General features: G+C 35.4%; 1 protein-coding gene across 1 annotated transcript in view; it reads right to left on the bottom strand.

The window, feature by feature from the left end:
• PLCB1 (phospholipase C beta 1) overlaps window positions 1-17,452 on the bottom strand; it is a 686,139-nt gene that overhangs the window by 173,342 nt on the left and 495,345 nt on the right. Inside the window, exon 11 of the mRNA XM_077749126.1 lies at window positions 10,356-10,502. Coding sequence (XP_077605252.1) covers window positions 10,356-10,502 — 147 coding nt within the window. The remainder of the gene's footprint in view (window positions 1-10,355; window positions 10,503-17,452) is intronic.

Genomic DNA, 17,452 nt, shown 5'->3' with positions numbered 1-17,452 from the left:
ACAGAAGACTTAACATTGCTGACATAGTGCTACAGCCCAAACTGAACTCCTACTTGGCTTTCTTACGTAAATTGACAAGTTGATCCAGTAATTTCTATGGAAATGCAAAGGACCCCAAATGGCCAAAACAATCTTGAAAAATAAAAACAAAGTTTGAGGACATACATTTCCAGGTTTGAAAACTTCACTGCAAAACTCCAGTAATCAAGATAATATGTTGATGGCATAAAGATAGACATAGATCAATGGAATAAAACTGAGAGTACAGAAATAAACCTTCACATTTATCATCAAATTGACTTACAACAAGGGTGCCAAGACAGTTCATTGCAGAAAGCATCATATTTTCAAGTAATGGTAGTAAGACAACTGGAGAAAATCATGCAAAATAATGAAGTTGGATATCTCACATCAGATTTAAAAAGTTAACGTGAAATGGATTAAGCTCCTAAATATAAAAGATCATACTATAAAACTCTTAGAAAATAAAAACATAGGGCTAAATCTTTGTGACCTGGATTAGGCAATGGTTTTGTAGATAAGATACCAAAAGCACAAACAACAAAGAAATAAATAAATGCATTTGTCAAAATTTAAAACCTTTGTGAACAGAACTGAAACACTCTGGTGAAGTGTTAAGAACTATAATAATCAAGGCACTTGAGAAGTCTGAGGGCAGGAATGGAAGCCAAACTATTCCTACTTCATTTAAGTAGTTATTGAAAAGTACTTACTTCTTGATAAGTTTTTCTTTGAAATTTGTTAATTTTTATTTATTATTGAGAGAGAGAGAGAGACACCCATGGCATGAGTGAGAAGGGGTAGGGAGAGAAGGAGCTATAGAATCCAAAGCAGGCTCCACGTTAGCTGTCAGCACAGAGCCTGACGTGGGGCTCGAAATCACAAGCCATGAGATCATGACTTGAGCCGAAGGCAGATGCTCAACCAACTGAGCCACCCAGGGGCCCCTTAAGTTATTTTTTAAGAATTAAGAATAAATAACTTTTGACACAGGCCTACCACCAGAGCACACATGGAAGCTTTAGTTTTCCACATTAAAGATTTTCTCTGATTTCTACTCTCTAAGACTTCACCATTTTTTTACATAGTTAAAAAATGACATACTGATGAAAACTGTCAAAATGACTGAAATAGACAAAATCTGCCCAGAGAAAACATACAGGACAAAGAAAATGGGATAAGCCTATTGGCTTAATTTTATTTTTATATGCATGTCACAACACCCAAACATCAGCATAACAAAAGAATGACATTCTTGAATTCTATAGAGCTCTAGTAAATGCATGAAAGGCTGATTAAGTAGGTTTTCATAATCACTTTTCTCTGCTGGAAATATAGGGCATTTTAAACACACAAATGTCTTTGCAAAGGAAGAAATGCTGACAAAATATTCTATAAAGTTCCTGATGCTAGATAATCAACTTTCCATTTATAATTGCCTTTAAGTTTGTTGTAATAAAGGTCTTGTTGCATTAAAAAGGGAGGGTGTGGGGAGTGACAGTGACGGAGAAAAGGTAGTCATTTATATGACTTTTAAGATTAAGGGAGGCTACTTTAGCTAAAGAAAGTGAAGAATGCAAATAATTATTGGAAAACTCATTAAAAATGCTAGCTCCTACGGAAAACAGTATGTTATTAAAGAATAGAGAAGATTTTCTTGTGTGCTATCTAGAAAATTATTTAAATGTGTTTGTTTAAATTTACTAAATTGTTTAAGTGGTATTACCAATATGATTACACAATGTGCAAGTTCTGAGTCTATTTTATGAATAGTTCATTAAGTATTACTAACTTCAGGAGGGAAATTTCTGTGGATATATAAGCTAGATAAGGTTTAATGGTAGAATCTAGTAGCTAAATACCAAACTCAAACTAGAGCTTTCTGTCATAAAAGTTTCAAAAAATTTCTATAAACATTTCTTTGGATTTGCATGCAAAAAGGTTTTTTTTTAATCATTGAAAGAACAAATAGCTGGAATTTGATGTATTTTTTTAATGCTAATCAGTTAATGTTTTTAAAGACATGGTAAGGCATGGGGTTGGGTTTGTGAGAAGCAGATGTATCTGAAGAAAAAAAAAACACTTAGGAATGGAAGATGAGAGAGAAACAGTGTGTGTATGTGTCTGTTATATTTATTGTCCAACACCTAAGCCCAGAAGAAACCCTCAAAGGCCAACTTGTTCAATCTTAAAATGAATACTTTTTATTAGAAATGGAAGCCTCCCAAAGAAAGCATATTTTTAGAAAATTCACACTTACCCATAATTGTCCTATTCCTTGGAATCCATATTAAGTTCCCTCTGTGTTTTCCTTCACTTATGGAGATTTATTCCCCAAATATGTGTATTAATATTCTCCATTATTTCCTCTTTTTCTGCCTAATCCTCAAAGCTAGTTTATTTGTCTTCCCTAATATTCTTAAATCCTCATCATTATATCCCATACACCCATTATATTTCCATTTGATTACATCCAATAAATATAGCTTCTGGGCCAGGGGATTGCCTGGGGTTGGGATTAATGATAGGTCATGAGTCACTCAACCCTTGTTATTTCTGTAACTAGTATCTGACATCATCTCTGCCTGACTGTGAATACCCTCTGGAGTACATTCCAAACCCATGATCGAACTGGGGAGCTGAAGTTCCATCTCAGTTCAATTCATAATACTGCCCCAAGTCATAGCACTGCAACTTCTCACTTGACTGCATTCATTTTGGTCAGCTGGCTACATTCACTTGTGCTTTGTCTAAGAATACTCAAGGCATCCATGGATGGAAGAGACCAGAAAATGGAAAACAACAATCCTTCTATAAATACAGGCTTCTGAAAAATTGTCTATATTTATAGTTATCATTACGTATGGTTTTCTTTTCAACCTCAACCTCCATGGCAAAAAGTTTCCAGAATGTGATGCATCTGTTAATTCAGTGGCCTTCTTCCATAAACATCATCTCTTTCAATAAATGGAGATGGGAACCATTTCTCCTTTTGCTTTCAATGCTTTGTCAGCCATTCAGGTTACCTAATCCCACAGTTACAGTTGAGGAAACTGTCCAAAATATAAAGGATATGTTATTCATCTTAACCATTTCTAAGGGCATCAGGTTGATCTGATGTCTCTTCCAAAGTATCTCTCTCTTGCCCCAAAGGAGACCATGAAGCTGTCTTCAACATGGATCCAAATTGTGACAAGATGGCTTAGGTAAGAAAGTGGGGAAGCACATTTCAGCATATGCTTTGCTGATTATGGAAGCCTCACCTTTAGGGTCTGTGCACATTCCCAAACATGTTCTCTATGAGAGGCAAATACTGGTTCCTGGGGATGCAAAAATAACACTAGACATGTTCTTTACCCTTACCCATTTAGGCAAGTAGGCAAGTACAAATAATGAAGAAGTTCTTTGTGTCAGGGAATTTAATTCTCACCCCAATCTTACACTTCTGGTTTGCCCTTTCTTTCTCTTCTTTCTCTTTCTCCTTGCCAATGGAATATTCTACTTAGGTTCTGATACACTTCAGGGTCCCCTCCTCAGCCGTGGGGTAAATCTTAATTCTTCCTAATCATTTTGGTCCATGATTAGGAAGTCCATAGTTCTGTGGTCCATGTTAGTAGTTAGTGTAGGCATTACTGTGTGTTGTATAACTCTGGGCTATGTCTAATACAGCATAAAGGAAAGTCTACTGGGTAGGGGTGGGGGAACTCACTCTTACAAAGGGCCACAAGACAGACACTTGCCCTGTGCCATATGTGGATCTTTTTCACAGGGAGGCAATGCTCAGGGTGCACAGGCATCTTGAAACCATAAGGAGAGCAAAAAGACAGAAAGCATCTGGGTCTCTGATGAATTTCTGATCAGTGAATTTCTAATTTAACCAACCCTCAACTACTTTGCCTCTGGACCTCTTGCTGTGATTGATAATAAATCCCTTAAAATTTAAGCCATTAAGTAATAGTATCCTATTACTGATGGCCAAAAATACTTTGGCTGTTTCAATTTATCTTCATTTTACAAAGAAACTAAGGCTTAGAAGAGTTAATTTACTTACAGGAAGATGTTAATGTGGTCTGTTTATTTGCTAAACATAATCGTTTTCCACTCTGCCATCCAACTTTCATAGGTTTGTGTGTGCTTTAAACCAAAAATAAATTACAAAAGATTACACACGGTCGTGGTTAAAAGAGTAAGAGAGATGGAAAAGCAGAGAGTAACACTCAATCTAGACTGGTAGTAGATAAATGACAAGGGTTAAACTATGCCTTGAATCATTTCTAGAACTTTTTTGCAGCCCAGAGCATATATGTGAGGAATTGAATAATTATTTGATATATTCAATCAGATAATTTAAGTCACTGGAAGATAACTAAAACCTCAAATCTAATGTGGTTTTTTTTTCTAAACTGAACAGGGATGTTAATTTTTCAGAGACATGCCACTTTGCCTTGTCCATGAATACAGAGCCATTATCTCCCAAATGGATTAAAGTACAGATTTATGAAGAGCTGAAAAAGTATAGGTTGAAACGAGTTCATACTGTTCTGAGAGAATTTTGTTTTGAGTCATAAGTGTCAATTCTTCAAGGAAAAATAATAATTTCAAACATAATCACTACTTGATGTACTGCCAAGACTCTCCAAAACCCCAGAAAAAATGACCATCATAATTAAAAATCAACTCATTCTGTTGATGTGCATATATTTCTTTCAATGATCCCATTTATTTTTCCTTCTGGGCATCTTGATGGTCAACAGAAGGGCAATAATGAATAAAGAAAGAGACATAATAATAATAATGCATTACTAACTTGATTGGCTTTCATACTGTATATTTAACTTTTATAGTTCCTTTAAATGCTCAAACGACAACATTCCAAATATCAAAATTCTCATTATTTGAATTTAGACCAGTAATCTCAGGAGTACTAGTTCTCAGTGTGCTTCAAGAAAATAAGTAAGGTGGTGACAGTTGGGGGAGAGAGTTGATCATAACCTTAATGACTGAATTTGTAAGCTTTTATCCCCTATATTCAAAACATACTGAAATAGGTGCCAACCTTTGTTTGTACCTAGCATTTCTAAAACTCGTTTGAGTAGGAAAACTCTTTTCCACCAAATACCCTTTATATGAAATAATATTTCCATAGAAAAAGTTCTGCTTTTTCTGGAAATGCCTAGAATGTAGAAGATCTCATTTCCTAGGTATTGATTTTAACATTTAATTGGATTTTATTGGGTTATGCTTTGGTGATAACTTTATTTTATAGTATTCTTAATTGGCTTTGGGAAGTCTGAATTTGTGTATCATCAATGTTTATATCCTACCCAAAGGCCTCTGGGAGAGTTCTATATTAGTTTTATCTATAATTAAAGCTAGGATACTAATAATATCATATGAAATAAAACCAAATTCTCAAAAGAGAATTTCAGAGCCTATATAGAATTTATATGTAGATTTTTTTGTTAATTATACAGAATTTTCCTTAATTCATCTGTAGAAAAATGAAAGACTCTTACAGGTATTGGGATAAAGGAACATTGTGAGAATATGGATTTATACAATGCAAACCTCAGTAAAATAATATACGGCTCAGAAAAGTGAGCAAGTTAAGAAAAATCCTGTAAAGATCAATACATGGTTTCACATAGATAACATAGTTTTAAAAACTGAATATTTGAAATTACGGGAATTCTAATACTACTTTAGAAATTAAATAATTGGCGAGAGACCTGGTTTACTTGGTCAGAAATCCTGTATATCAGATGGTGGTGATCTGAGACCTTTGTACTGTAGTTTGGAGACAGCTATTTGAATTCTTTTAAAACATATTTTTTAAATGTTTATTTATTTTTGACAGACAGAGCCCAAGTGAGAGGGGGACAGAGAGAGAGGGAGACACAAGATCTGAAGCAGGCTCTAGGCTCTGAGCTGTCAGTACAGAGCCCAACGTGGGACTCAAACTCATGGACCATGAGATCATGACCGGAGCCGAAGTCAGACACTTAACTGACTGAGCCACCCAGGCACCCTTGAATTCTTTCTTCATCAAAAAATAGAGTGGACCCTCTCTGGCCTAGTAGATGAAAGCTTCAACTTCTGCTAACTACCAGCCATTAATATGCTAACACTCAAAAATCAAGTCAACACAATGGATCTGAATTCTCTACCACATCTGTGCCTACCAAATTATTCAGAGGGAGGGCAAATGAGTGAATCTGGAAGAAGTTCATTGAACTAAAAATCCTTGGTGAAATGCTGTTAAAAAACAACCACAAAAAGGAACTGCAGAGAAAAACTGAACAAGTATTGTGTAGTTTTATTGTTCCTATTGATACCAAACAGTTTTCTCAGAGCTATTATTGTGTTGTTAGTAAAATAAATGAGTTAATTATGTAAATTTCATAGGTATCAAGATTGCTAAAGGAAGCACAGTTATAGAATCAGGAATTTAAATAAACTGGAAGACAGGAATGAAGATATTTATATGAACTGGCACAGTTCATACACAAATGTTATTTTGTTCACTGAAATGGTCCAGAAAGAATGTTGTGTAGTGCAGGGTTCAAATTGCTGTAACCCATTTTTTTTTTCCACTAAAAGGAACCAGAGGTCGTTCAGGGGAAAAGCCTGATTTCCATGTGTGGTGCGGAAAGGAAAAAAAGTGAGCCTGGAAGATCTTTATGTGCCCGAAAGCAAGGACATTTTTCAAAATCAATGGGTCAGGTCAAGAAAATATAGAAACCAGCCTAAGAAATGTTCCAATTGACCAAAGCTGAGACAATTTGGCTATCAAAAAGAGAACAGTGGCTGTGGTTATATTTATAAAATACAAAAATCATAAATCCATAAAGATAAGCAGAAAGAGAAAAAATTAGTGTATTTGGAGAGAAGGTAAAAAGAATAGACTATATCCAATCAGTCTTATTATTCAATCATTTTGCTACTATTGCCTCATTTATTATATGGCAAATAATATAGATGCTAATGGATGTAAATACATTAGTTGAAAGGCATTTTTGGTGATAAAAGGACTGTCGGTAATATTACTGCATATTGTGACTTCTAAGCAGATGAAACCACATACAATGTCCACAATTTAACCGAACATATATTTACATATTTTTAAGAATCTTGCAGTCTTAAGTATATGATAAATGCAAGATTCCATCATGTGCCAGTCTTTACAGTTGTATTTTTTAGGATGCAATTGAGTGAAAGATCTAGACTCTTTTTTTGTTTTAAATGTTTATTTATTTATTTTGAGAGAGAGAACGTGAGCTGGGGAGGGATAGGAAGAGGGAGACAGAATTCACAGACTCCACCACACTGTCAGTACAGAGCCCGATATGTGGCTCAATCTCACAAACTCTGAGATCATGACCTAAGCTGCCAGGTGCCCCAAGATACCGACTCTTAATTTGAGGTTCTATTGACCTCCTCAAACATGGATGAGAAAAAAATTACATCTTTAATCTAAACTTCTGTGTAAAATTTAACAATCTCTTATAAATTCAGGTCACAAATCAAGCAATACAAGCAGAACTGTGAAATTACAGATATTTTCATATCATATTCCATTATTGCAAACAGTCACATCATATTATACTAATTTTTAAATTGTGCTCATAGAAATACATATTATTTTATCACAAATTTGTTTTTTAATATTTCATAAAAATATTTCATTGGAAATTATCTCTTTAATCCTATATACTTCATTTTACACACTTAACACTACTCTAGAAGGGTCCATAAACTTGACCAGAATGACAAATTGGTAAGTGGTACCAAATAGGATTAAGATCGCCTGAGAAGATAACAAATTAAAAATATTCTGACACTCTTCCCAAGGAGATCTATGGTCTATGTCTTCTCCCTTTGAATCTGGATAAGTTTGTGACAGTTTTAACAAATAAGAAAGTGACAGCACAGAACTTCAGAGGTGATGTGCAATAAGGCAGTTAAGTTTCCTTCATGCTCTTTGGGACACATGTTCTGGCAGCCATGGCCTGCCATATAAGAAGTCCACCTGCCCTGGGATGGCCATGCTGTGAGGAAGCCTAACCCACATGGTGAGGCTTATTACAGGCAACTAGGTCAGGAGTCCTAACTGAGCTGAAGTTCCAGACAGTTCCAACACCCATTGTGTTCATATTCTCCCCAGACATTTTATTTGGCAGCTGGAGCCCAAGACACCAGGAAAGAGAGACAGGCCATCTCCTCTGTGCCCTGTCTGCATTCTTGACATACAAAACACGGATGAAAATAATATGGTGGATGTTTTATGCCACTGAATTTTGAAGTGATTTGTATGCAGTAAGAAATGACAAGAATAGAGTTTAGGATGAGCCAAACATGAATCTCGTTAGTTTTTGGCATGAATCTCTCCTAGTAGATAGTGTCCGTTGAAACAAAACAGGCTGACAGTAGCCTGATAGCCACCCAGTTTTTATGAAGAACATACGAGTTGCAGTTCAACTGGCTAGAACTCAGACTATCTGGTTCTGACTAGATGCTCTCTCAGAGTATATGGAATTATCCTGGGAACAGCCAGCTCTAGCTGACTGGAGGCTACTTTGCTGTCTCTATAGAAGGGTCATTTTTATTCTAAGCCCTTTTTTCACCAAGTGTGGGATATGGGCCAATGCTGGATTTGACACCAAAACAACATACATTTGTACTGGGATGGATGGATCTCTTTAAGGAATTTAGGTGAAAGGGCTGCTTATTTACCATATAACTGAACCCTGCGAAATTCTCTTGGACATCCATGGATATCCAGGCCCTGGATCTCCCTTGTCATTATGTTCATAGCATTGCTGGTGATGCTACCCTGCAACACAAACCACATGCCCCTAGACAATGAGCCATAGGCACATCAAAACCTCTCCCAAGTCATGGCGGGCATCTACAACTTACACATATCAAATGAGACCCCAGACTTCGGGTGCATTGTAGGTCTTAAGGTCTGACTATCTTATATTAATTTGGGTGAGGGACTGTTTAAAGTATGATACTGATACGGCTTTTTAAAAAGCCTTTTTTTTAATTAAAAAAAATTTAAAAATGTTTATTATTTTTCAGAGAGAGAGAGAGGGAGAGAGAGAGAGAGAGATGAAGTTTGATTGGGAAGGGGCAGAGAGAGAGGGAGGCACAGAATCTGAAGCAGGCTCAAAATTACAAGTCTCCAACATGGGGCTCAAACTCACAAGCCATGAGATCATGACCTGAGCTGAAGTCAGAGGCTTAACTGACTGAGCCACCCAGGCACTCCTAAAAAGTCTATTTTTTAACCAGTAGATTTTTTATAAAGTCTTTTCAAGGCTAGTATTTAGAAATCTGCCATATGGAAAGTATTCTTCAAGAAGTGTGTTTTGATTATATAAACATTTTTAGCTTATTAAAACCTTTATTTATTAAAAATGTTAATTTTAAACAAAGTTGAGATGATATATATGTCTTTTAATGTTTTTCTATTTAATAATCTACCGAATACATGGCAATACTCAATTTAGGATCACATTAGGAAGCCTGCTTGTTTTTTCCTTCATTATTATAATATTTACAATGAAGTATAGATTGTCATTCAGGGGTAATTTTGTTTATATCTTTAGCCCCATTGCACCTTGAGCAAAATTAACTATTTGCCTTGAATGTAAATTATTTATGCTTTAGAAATTTTCCTGGTTGTGCCTGGGTAGTTAAGTCAGTTAAGCATCTGACTCTTGGTTTCTTGGTCTTGAGCTCCCATTTTCCTGGGTTCGAGCTCCACATCCCACTCTGTGCTGGCAGCCCAGAGCTTGCTTGGGACTCTGTCTCCCATCCCCTTCCCTCCTTGCACTGTTTCTCTCTCTCTCAAAATAAATAAATTTAAAAAAAGAAAAGGACAAGAAAGGAAAGGAAAGAAAAAGAAAGGAAAGGAAAGGAAAAGAAAAGAAAGGAAAGGAAAGGGAAGGGAAGGGAAGGGAAGGGAAGGGAAGGGAAGGGAAGGGAAGAAATTTTGTGTACATGAAAACATTCCAGAGAACTAAACAGTATTGCCAATGGTTTGAAGTCTACTAAAAGAGTTCAGATACACAAAACTTCCATTGGCCCAAAGATATCAAATGATACATGATACATTCTAGAAGACTTAAAAGCTGAGAAGGAGATACTTTATGAAGAAATTGCCTCTTACAGGCAGAGCCTCTGGTCCCGGAATTCAGTTCTTACAGGAGTGTTACATCCAGGAAATGAAAGAAAACACACCTTCCTTTCTGAACAACTGAAACTAGAGGTTGATGAAATTTGGTGAGATTGGCTAAAGTCATTGTCAAAGAACTATGAATTCGTACCTGTGAGGTAGGTGTTGTGTGAGGAATTGATGAAATAGTGAGAAAGGGGCTGAGACATATCTTCATTCAAATCCAGTTTCTCAGGTGAAACGACTCCGTTTTCTTCTCCACTCAGATAGCGCATAAAGCCATCCACTGATATCTGTCCTGGAAGAAATGAAGAGTTAAGAAGAATGTGAATGTGTTCTTTTTATGGGTTGCTGGTATCATGGTGCTTTAACTTTTTTTCCCCCAAAATACTCTGGTAGCATCCAAGGTAGAAAATAGTAGGCACAATTGTATTTTACATGGATAAGAGTAGCAAAGGATTATGTCATTGCTCTACAATTATCTCCCAAGGCCACAGATAATACAGAAAAATTTACTTATATGAGTCTAATGGACTTTCAGAGGATTTAAATATGTAAACACTGATCTTTTGTTTTTAAATTAAAAATGGTTATCTACTTTATGAGCGGACATCAAAATGTTATGAGTGCTTCTCTCTGGGTAATAGAATTAGGGGTGAATTTCCAAATTTCCTATTATGAATATATGTTACTTTTATAATCAGAAAAGTTATTCAAGAATACTTTTATTATTTAAAACCAGGCGGAAGTATCTTCAAATAATAATTTTTTTCTCTGAAACAGAAAATATAGATAACCACAAATGGGTCTTTTCTGGGAATAAAAAATCAAATGCTCATAAAGAAGGAGGCCTTTAAATTTCTTATTTAGAATGACTTTACTTCAAATGGAAGAAATATGACTCACACTTTAGTTTACTCGGATCTTATTTAGAATTTTTGCTTTTGTTGTAACCTTTCTGAAATGTCTAATGCTAAATATTGAGATAATTCTTTATGTTTATCACAGTAATCTTTATGGAATGCCCAGAGAGGCCATCTTCCCTATTTCGATCCATTACCACAGTTTATTTCTTCAGCCTTAACAATCAGAGCCTCAAAAACCCCAGCACATTTGTGAGTAGTACAGACATTGCTTATAAATGTTGGAGGGTAGCATTTCTTTCTTCTTGTTGAAATAGTTTTGTATTAACATAAAAGTGATATATATTCACCAAAAAAATTAGAAAAAAGATGAGAAGAAAGGGAAAGTAAAACTTTTCTTGAACAAGTCTAACTTTTCAGAAATAAGTGCTGTTAAAATCCTGGTGTGTATGTCCTCCAGGAAAACAAAAACAAAACTGTGTGTGTGTGTGTGTGTATGTGTGTGTAATTCTTTTATGGAGTTGCAATCATTTAGTACCTGTATTAGACTAACCTTAATTAGATTTAGTAACCTTTGTATTAGCTGGACAATACATCATAAACATTGTCATGTAATCTATACTATTTATATTTTATATGTATAAGATATGTAACCATAGCACAACTAAGTAACCTATTATCATTGGACATTAAAGTCATTTCTAAATTTCACTAGTATAAAAAACATTGTGCTGAATACTCTGATAGTTAAATCTTTGTACAAACTCTCGATTATTTCTTTAGGATGAATTCCCAGGAATAGAACTGCTGGCTTAAAGACTACACACATGTTTAAGACTTTTAGCACACATAACCCAATGTGCTTTCTGCTCAAGTTCTAGCAATTTACTCTTTCACCAATGGTTTTTCTTTCTCCTTACCCTTATCCAAACCCATAGGTAAAAACATGATCTCTAAAAATTCTAATATTTATTGATTTGAACATTACTCTTGAATGATAAGATGTCATGTGTCATCTGCAAGTGGCAAAGCTAGTATTGACTATTGACCACAGTGTAAATCTTTTTACATCCCATAGATTTCTCAAAGTAACTGATGAGTGCTTTTCCCAATTCTAAAAACATTATAGCTAAGTTGTTTTTAATATTTTCTAGGAATAAATACATTTAAAAATAAATTTGGTTGTTGGCTCTTGCTGAGTGGAGCTGAGTTTTATGAAAAGAAAAATCTTCCTAAACAAACTGAAATAGGAATAATTTTTTTTGCACTATGAACTTCTTAAAAATCAGCTGTAATATATAGCTTGATAATTTCAATAATGACAAAAGAAAAACATGTTAAGAAGGTCTTATACATCAGAAATGAGAAATATGACATAAAGGTCAAAATACTGGTATGTTTGTGTGAATTTTTAATAGATGCCATAGTTCATACCTCCCAATAAGCATCAACTAAAAGTGTAATTGTTTGAATCATGCTACCATTTATGAAAACACTTTGGTTACTGCTCTTGAAACCTTCGCTTTAAAATTCATTTATGGTGAAATGCATATATCCTTTTAGACTCGTCTCATGTTGGAAACAAACCAAAATCAATGCTAGTTAGAGTCAAAGCTATTTCAATAGATGGTTTTTAAAAAAAATATTTTGGAGTATAAAACTCATTTAGAAATAAATCTTTTTTTTAAAAAATTAATTTCTTCATATTATTCCTTTTTTTCTCCTGTGACAGGTCCATCTTGGCAGCTTCTCAAACTAATACCCATTCCTCTCTCCCTCCTTTCCTTTCCTTTCCTGCTTCCAAAACAGGGTGTACCTTTATATCTTTGTCACCCCTGGCATCTATCACAATCCTTTGTGCACAGTAGGTGTTAAATCACCTTTTTTTTTTTTTTGCTTATTAGTGATTCAAAATAGGAAATAAATCCATCTGAAACTGGAAGATCACCAAGGATAGAATAAGTTTGATTCTTTTATCTGATTAGGTCAAATCGTATGAAATTGCTAATTTTGGCAATTTTAACCTATGCAAATGACAATTTCATACAGCTCAGTCTCTAACTACAGCTATTTCTCAGAGGACAGGAAGTAAAGCCAAGTGTCTTTAGGGGTCCAGGAAGGAAAGTAATGTGACTGATGGAATAACGTGTGCACCAGGGAGCTGTGGAGTGTGGAAAACTCACAAGTGTATGCTCCTTCTGAAGGTATACAAATGACAGCAATAAAATATTGTGTGGCTAAACAAACCACTTTTATGGTGTTGGTGACTCTAGGACTGCCAGTCTGTGTCTGTTATCTTGTAGGAATAAATACTCTTTGGCCCGATCAGCAACTTTAAAAAGCAATTAAGACAAAACACACCAATATAGAGAGGATGACTAATTTTCACTTTAGCATCAATGCCCATTTATTGTGTGTAGTGCCTTCTGGGTATATGCTGAGAAAAAGTTTGAGCCATGCTTCTCATTAATTTTGATGTCTTTCATGGGTGCAGGACAGAGAAGCTTATATATACATATATATGTATATATATATACACATATATATACATGTGTGTATATATATATATACATATATAGCAAATATATAGCATATATATATATATAGCTTATATATAGCAAATATATAGCTTATATATAAGCTATATATTTGTTATTCTCAGATAAGGATATTTTAATTAAGTCCAAGTTATAATTTACAATATGCCAAAGAACATGTGTCCAAGTTTCATTTAATTCATTAATGAGAAAGCCAGGAAAATGACAAAGCTATTTCAAAGAAGGCTTTGAGACACCAATGTACACACACGTGTGTTAGCACATCACCCAAACAAACCCCCTCAAAACTCATAAAAATATAGCTAAGCTGAATATAAAGCTGATTAATATTCTATAGGTCAATCAAACATAACCTTTGGGTTATCTGCTCTACCTTTACAATTTCATAGGAGTTGAAGATTTTAACATATTTTTTTAGCTTAGATTTAAAACAGTAAAAAAACACAAAAACAAAAACAAGAGGTGGGCGAGTCAGTATCTGTGAAGATTATTTACAATTAATTATTTTAAATAATTTAAAAATCCCCAGCGAAGGAATTTACCTAACTTTGAAAAAGAACAATGAAAAGGTTTGGAAGACAGTTCAGAATATGATTGCAGACACCTGGGAGAAACTTTTCAATCCCAAAGCTCTGCTCTGCTAATAAAGAACAACTATGATGGGGTTGCTGTATGGCTCTGGGGCGCCTGGGTGGCTCAGTCAGTTAAGTGCCCAATTTAGGCTCAGGTCAAGATCTCACAGTTTGTGGGTTCGAGCCCCGCATCGGGCTTTGTGCTGACAGCTAGCTCAGAGCCTGGAGCCTGCTTCAGATTCTGACCTCTCTCTGACCCTCCCTGGCTCATACTGTCTCTCTCTCTCAGAAATAAATAAAAACATTTAAAAATTAAAAAAAAATAAAGAGCAACAGTGGAAGACATTGATGCAAATGTGGATGCATCAAATGACTAGGCAGAGGTGTCAAAGTTAAGAAAAGCCAATGAAACAATAAAGATAAGGAGTAGTAAGCTTATAAGTTGTAAGGTGTCAGCTAAGGGATCAGGAGTTCATTGGGAAAAATGCAGATGTTTTTGAAATAATGAATAACCTTTAAAAAATACTTCTGACTAGTAAAAGCTTTGGGGCAGAAAATGGAATTTTAGAGGATTTTCCTTTCTGCATATAACCTGTAGCTGGATAATTGCTGTTGCTACTGATCTAAATGTATCAGTCTTTTTTTCTCCATCAACCTTGCACTGTTTTTGCAAAACTGTTTACATTTTTTTTTCTCTTGGTCCACTGAGGAGCATAGAAAAAAAAAAAAACCTTGAGAATTAAGCTAGGAAACACTATTTTTCTAAGCAAATTAGTAACAGAATAAGAAATCTAGCTTCCATTTCTGCCAGCAGTAACTGATAAGAGGTAAGTTCTTCAACCACAGGATGGGTAAACTGTATAGGCTCTTAAGTCTCTTCTTCTTCTAAACTTCTATGAGTTCCAGTGATTTAATATATTAAGGATGATTCTAGCTAAATCAAAAACAGACTGTCCAATATTAGGAAGACATTAGGAAACATCAAACTACAACTAAAAGCAATGCTACAGCTTTCTGGAATAAAACCAAGAAGACAGGTCCAGAAGGATAAAGCCAGCTTACAAAGACCTACAAAGAAAGCTCCTTACATATTTTCTTGTTAGAAGACTGGTATGTTTCCAACTGGACATGCCACTCATATAATGACACCTAAAGATCTTCATAAGTGTATGTGACCTTTGAACCATTCACAACCAAAGTAGGAAAAATTGAAGTCCCTTAAGGAATAGGAAAAACACTGCTCTATGAAGCTAATTTGTTCAGAAGCTCAGGTGTTCAATGAAAAGGGAAACTAGTGATATAAGAGTGAAAAGATGGGACTTCAATGGGGAGAAAGGATCTTGGAAGAGGCAAGTGGCATGACAAAATGATGGTCCCAATGGCCATATAGAGGTCTTGTAGTTTTTCAGTAATATGTTTGCTGCAAAGAAACTGTCATGTCATTTCTTTGTTCTACTTTCTGGAGATTTCCTCAGCTTTATTTCCAATACTTCTTTTCATGTTTCGTTTCTCCCGCCCTTCTTTTCACTGTCTAAGGGCCAGTTTGTGTTTTCCCGCATTTCTTAAAAAATAGCATTGTGTTCTTTTTTCGGTAGTGCAATATGTTCTGTTATCTTTCTAAGGATATAAATAATATATGTATAATTAAAGTTTTCTTCTCACTGTTTATACAAAGTTACATGTTTTCTTTATTTCTTCTTTAAAAAAGAAAGTTTTCCTCATTTGTTTAGGAATTTTTAATTTTCTGTTCATATTTCAAATTGGTAGACTAAAAAGTTTGAATGGATTTTTTAACGCATCTGGATAACTGACTATATACTTAAAAATAAAATATCATTGTAGAGAGATCAGTCTTTGTCTCTTTGTAGTGACCTCTAATGTCCATACCTTTAGGGCTTATATGTTGCACTAATTAGAGTCCTGAGAGAAGATCTATTTAATCACTTGCCAGGACAATACAGGCCTGGACGCCAGCCTTCCAGAGCAAATGCAGAAAGAAGACTGGAGAACTTAGAATTCAGTATGTTTATGATCATTTTATCTCCTTGCTTTCTGCCTCCACCTGGGAGTGTGTAATCCTCAGATCCTCTGTTTTCTTGTCTCCGGAGAGTAAATCTTTAGTCTTTATCCAGAAGGGAGTTCTGACTCTTCCTTAAACAGTAGTCAACTGTATTTTAGGCTGTACTCCCAAACCCACTTCCAGAGAAACCTAACACTATCAATTTTTAAGACTTTTAAGGTTTCATGGAATAATTCAAATTGGTCCAGAACTTTTCACATAGCAGATCTATGATCAGTTTTCTCAGATCTGTTACAGCTATAAGCATGTAACTAGCTGCCAACATCATGTAATTGTTGTCTCTTAGTCTGTTGTCTCCATCCTTGCCAGATTATGCCTTAAAAAAAAATATCTCCTTTAATTTAATTTTAGTGTGATTTCAAGAGAATTTAATTTAAATGAATATATTCAGACCATCATATTTATCTTGATATTCCATGATTTTTCTTTTCTCTTTTTTAAAGTTTATTTATTTTGAGAGAGACAAGGAGACAGAGAGAGCATGCACACAAGCAGGGGAGGGGCAGAGAGAGAAAGAAAGAGAGAATCCCTAGGAGGCTCCATACTCTCAGCACAGAGCCCAATACAGGGCTCGATTTCACTAAGTATTAGATTATGACCTGAGCTGAGCTCAAGAGCTGGATGCTTAACCAACTGAGCCACCCAGGTGCCCATCCATGATTTTTCTACTACGCCAGACTGTTAAGTTTAAAAAGCCAGATTTCATATGCTTTGCCCTTTGACCCTAGTATTTTTAGGGAAATCAGATCAGATAGGAGGAGCTGAAAGTCTTTTGTAATAGATCTACTTGTCAGGTCAGAGACTTATCATAGGCATCCCTGGTTAAATTTCTCTTATTTACATCTTTTTAGTGAAGAGTAAGCAGTGACCAGTATCTCACCACAGAGGGCACTAGATGGGTAATTTGTCAGTTGGGTTTTCCTTGCTATATCTTTTCCCAGGTAGAGTGTTGTCAGAGTCACAGAAGCAGTCTGAGCTCTCAGGTACTTATCAGGTGGAAAGGTGCTTGGTCCCCTTGGTTTCTCTTGCCAACCTCACAAGGCTGCTTGTGTGGAGCAGGTATGGTAGTGTGTGTAAGGCGGTGCCAATGTCTACATGCTTCTAAAGCAGTCATGACAGAGACAAGCCGGCCTTTGATTTGATGAGTGCCAGTGAACTGTCCATTTCTTTTTATG

Source organism: Crocuta crocuta, unplaced genomic scaffold, assembly GCF_008692635.1.
Source record: "Crocuta crocuta isolate KB4526 unplaced genomic scaffold, BGI_CrCroc_1.0 scaffold407, whole genome shotgun sequence".
In the NCBI taxonomy this organism is placed as follows: domain Eukaryota; kingdom Metazoa; phylum Chordata; class Mammalia; order Carnivora; family Hyaenidae; genus Crocuta; species Crocuta crocuta.
This window is presented reverse-complemented; position numbering and strand designations above follow the sequence as displayed.